At 36.6% G+C, this 2,529-nt stretch overlaps 1 protein-coding gene across 1 annotated transcript; it reads left to right on the top strand.

The window, feature by feature from the left end:
* The first annotated feature begins 385 nt into the window (after nt 1–385).
* Nucleotides 386–2,173, top strand: MC3R (melanocortin 3 receptor). Its single transcript, XM_088467180.1, has one exon. The coding sequence runs from the start codon at nt 822–824 to the stop codon at nt 1,791–1,793; it is 972 nt and encodes a 323-aa protein (XP_088323306.1). The 5' UTR covers nt 386–821; the 3' UTR covers nt 1,794–2,173.
* Nucleotides 2,174–2,529: the final 356 nt, after the last annotated feature.

Raw genomic sequence — 2,529 nt, 5'->3', positions numbered from 1 at the left:
CAACATCTCCACTTCTAAACTCACTTTAATAAATATACCCCTTATAGTCAATTAACTCTAGTACATACCATATCACAACTCAAATGCATGTAAATCAAATATTTTTATTAACCTTTTTTATCCAAACTCACTGTAGCCCAGAAAGGTTTCCACATGAGAAAAATTAGATTAATCATCTTTAACAATTGTTAAAATCAATATTGCAGATAGTAATGCATTCTCTTTAATAATAGTTTTGTTACAACTTGCGTCATTGTGAGAGATGAAAATATGTGACTGTTTATAGCATATTGAGACTGCAGAGGGCGCCAAATCTTTTCTTCCAGTATACAATGTTTCCATTTAAATGTTATAGCGTAGCACCTGCTGCTGAATGTTACATAGCTTCGCTGTTACTCATCTGCTTTATAAGTGGGTAATCTGGAGAATGAGGAGGAGTTCAGGTTATCAATGAATGTAAAAATCTGAGGAATTATTTCCCTGCCTTGTAACTGCACACACACTTTGATGAAGTACAGATGGATTGCAGAAAGCAGAGCAGAGCCAATGCAAGTGTTTCACAATCTGAGAAAATGGATACAAATTTAGCTGACTATATTTCAGAAGAGGCGGCTATCCCTTAACATAAGGGTCTTCTGTAATTCTACTCTTTGGAAACTCAAAAAAGCAAGACACCAGTCCTACCATGAAATGATAGTAGCTGATCAGATCGCTTGATTAAAACATTCAGAAAGCTGGCTGTGCAGCGTGGCTGATCCTAGTTAGAAAGAGAGGGTGGAACTCCAATCCTGTGCTCTGTGCGACTCTACACAGCTGCAGAGATGAATGCATCAAATGACCTTTTTTTCATTCATTCCACCCAGTTCAATGGGACTTTGGACTTTAATGAGACTCTTTTGCTCAGCAATCTTAGCGGTATTGAATTCTGCGAGCAGGTCTTCATTAAAACAGAGGTTTTCCTGACTCTGGGAATTATCAGCCTGCTAGAGAACATCCTGGTGATTCTGGCTATACTGAAAAACAAAAACCTTCACTCCCCCATGTATTTTTTCCTCTGCAGCCTGGCTGTAGCAGACATGCTAGTCAGTGTGTCCAATGCCCTGGAAACTATTGTAATCGCAGTGCAAAATAAATATTTAGACATTGGGGATACACTTCTCCAGCAGTTGGATGATGTATTTGACTCCTTAATCTGTATATCTTTAGTTGCTTCAATTTGCAGTCTTTTGGTTATTGCTATAGACAGGTACATCACAATTTTTTATGCCTTACGTTATCACAGCATCATGACAGTGAAGAAAGCCTTAGCATTGATTATGGTCATCTGGATATCCTGTATCATTTGTGGCATTGTATTTATTGTTTATTCTGAAAGCAAAACTGTCATTGTGTGTCTCATCACCCTGTTCTTTACCATGCTTGTCCTCATGGCTACCATGTATGTTCATATGTTTCTGTTTGCACGCCTCCATGTGAAAAGAATTGCTGCTCTACCGGTGGATGGCGTAGTGCAACAGCGGACCTGCATGAAAGGTGCTATTACCATCACCATTCTTCTTGGGGTGTTTGTTGTGTGTTGGGCTCCATTTTTCCTACACCTTATCCTCATCATTTCCTGTCCTGCTAACTCCTACTGTGTCTGCTATGGTGCCTACTTTAACACATACTTGATCCTCATTATGTGCAACTCTGTTATTGACCCACTCATTTATGCTTTTCGAAGTCTGGAGATGCGCAAAACCTTCAAGGAGATTATTTGCTGCTATGGGATGAATTTTGGAAAGTTTAGTTAGTGTCTCATAATTTTCACTCATTTCACAATTTACATAGCACCCAAAGATCCACTACATGTCAACATTCTGTGTGGTGCATTGGATGAAATCTATTAACAGGCATAAGGTGTGCACTTGCATAGTTTGGCAAACCATAGCAACCAATGATACACTTGCATCCTATACTTTGCATTAAGAGTGAGAGCTAATTGCTTAATGGTTGCTAGTATCTACTAGTATACAACCTAGTGACCAATATGAGACTAAAATTAAGTCATATCCAAGAATATTTTTGTAAATGTTTAATTCCAAAATTTCAGAATTGTAGAATTATCTTAAATAATTTTTTTTTTCTGTGTTCGTGCCATCTCACTACTGTTGGTGGCATTTAATTTATATTGAAAAAGTGCTGAATTTATTTATTTGAAATAAAATAATTGGTACAGTATACTGTATCAATTAATACATAAAAAAATATTTTTTACTGATTTGGAATACAAAAAGTAGTCTCATGCTATTTATATCAGAATATATTTATTTTCCTTGCTATAGAATCATGTTTATTGAATACTTATTTACTACAAATTAAAGCTGGCAGGGAATGTTACTTATAGTTCCTCATTAACTGTCAAGAGTCACATGCTACCTAAAATGTTTAAAGCATGTCCATGTTATGTCCACACACCTCTTTACATGCCACATCTTTATTACAAATTAAAGCGGTCGGGATAAGCTCTTATAGTTTAATGGAAGCTTG

The sequence above is a fragment of the Taudactylus pleione genome, unplaced genomic scaffold (genome assembly GCF_031769625.1).
Source record: "Taudactylus pleione unplaced genomic scaffold, aTauple2 ptg000069l, whole genome shotgun sequence".
Taxonomy (NCBI): Eukaryota; Metazoa; Chordata; class Amphibia; order Anura; family Myobatrachidae; genus Taudactylus; species Taudactylus pleione.
The sequence above is the reverse complement of the archived record's forward strand: the minus strand, read 5'-3'. Positions and strand labels throughout refer to the sequence as shown.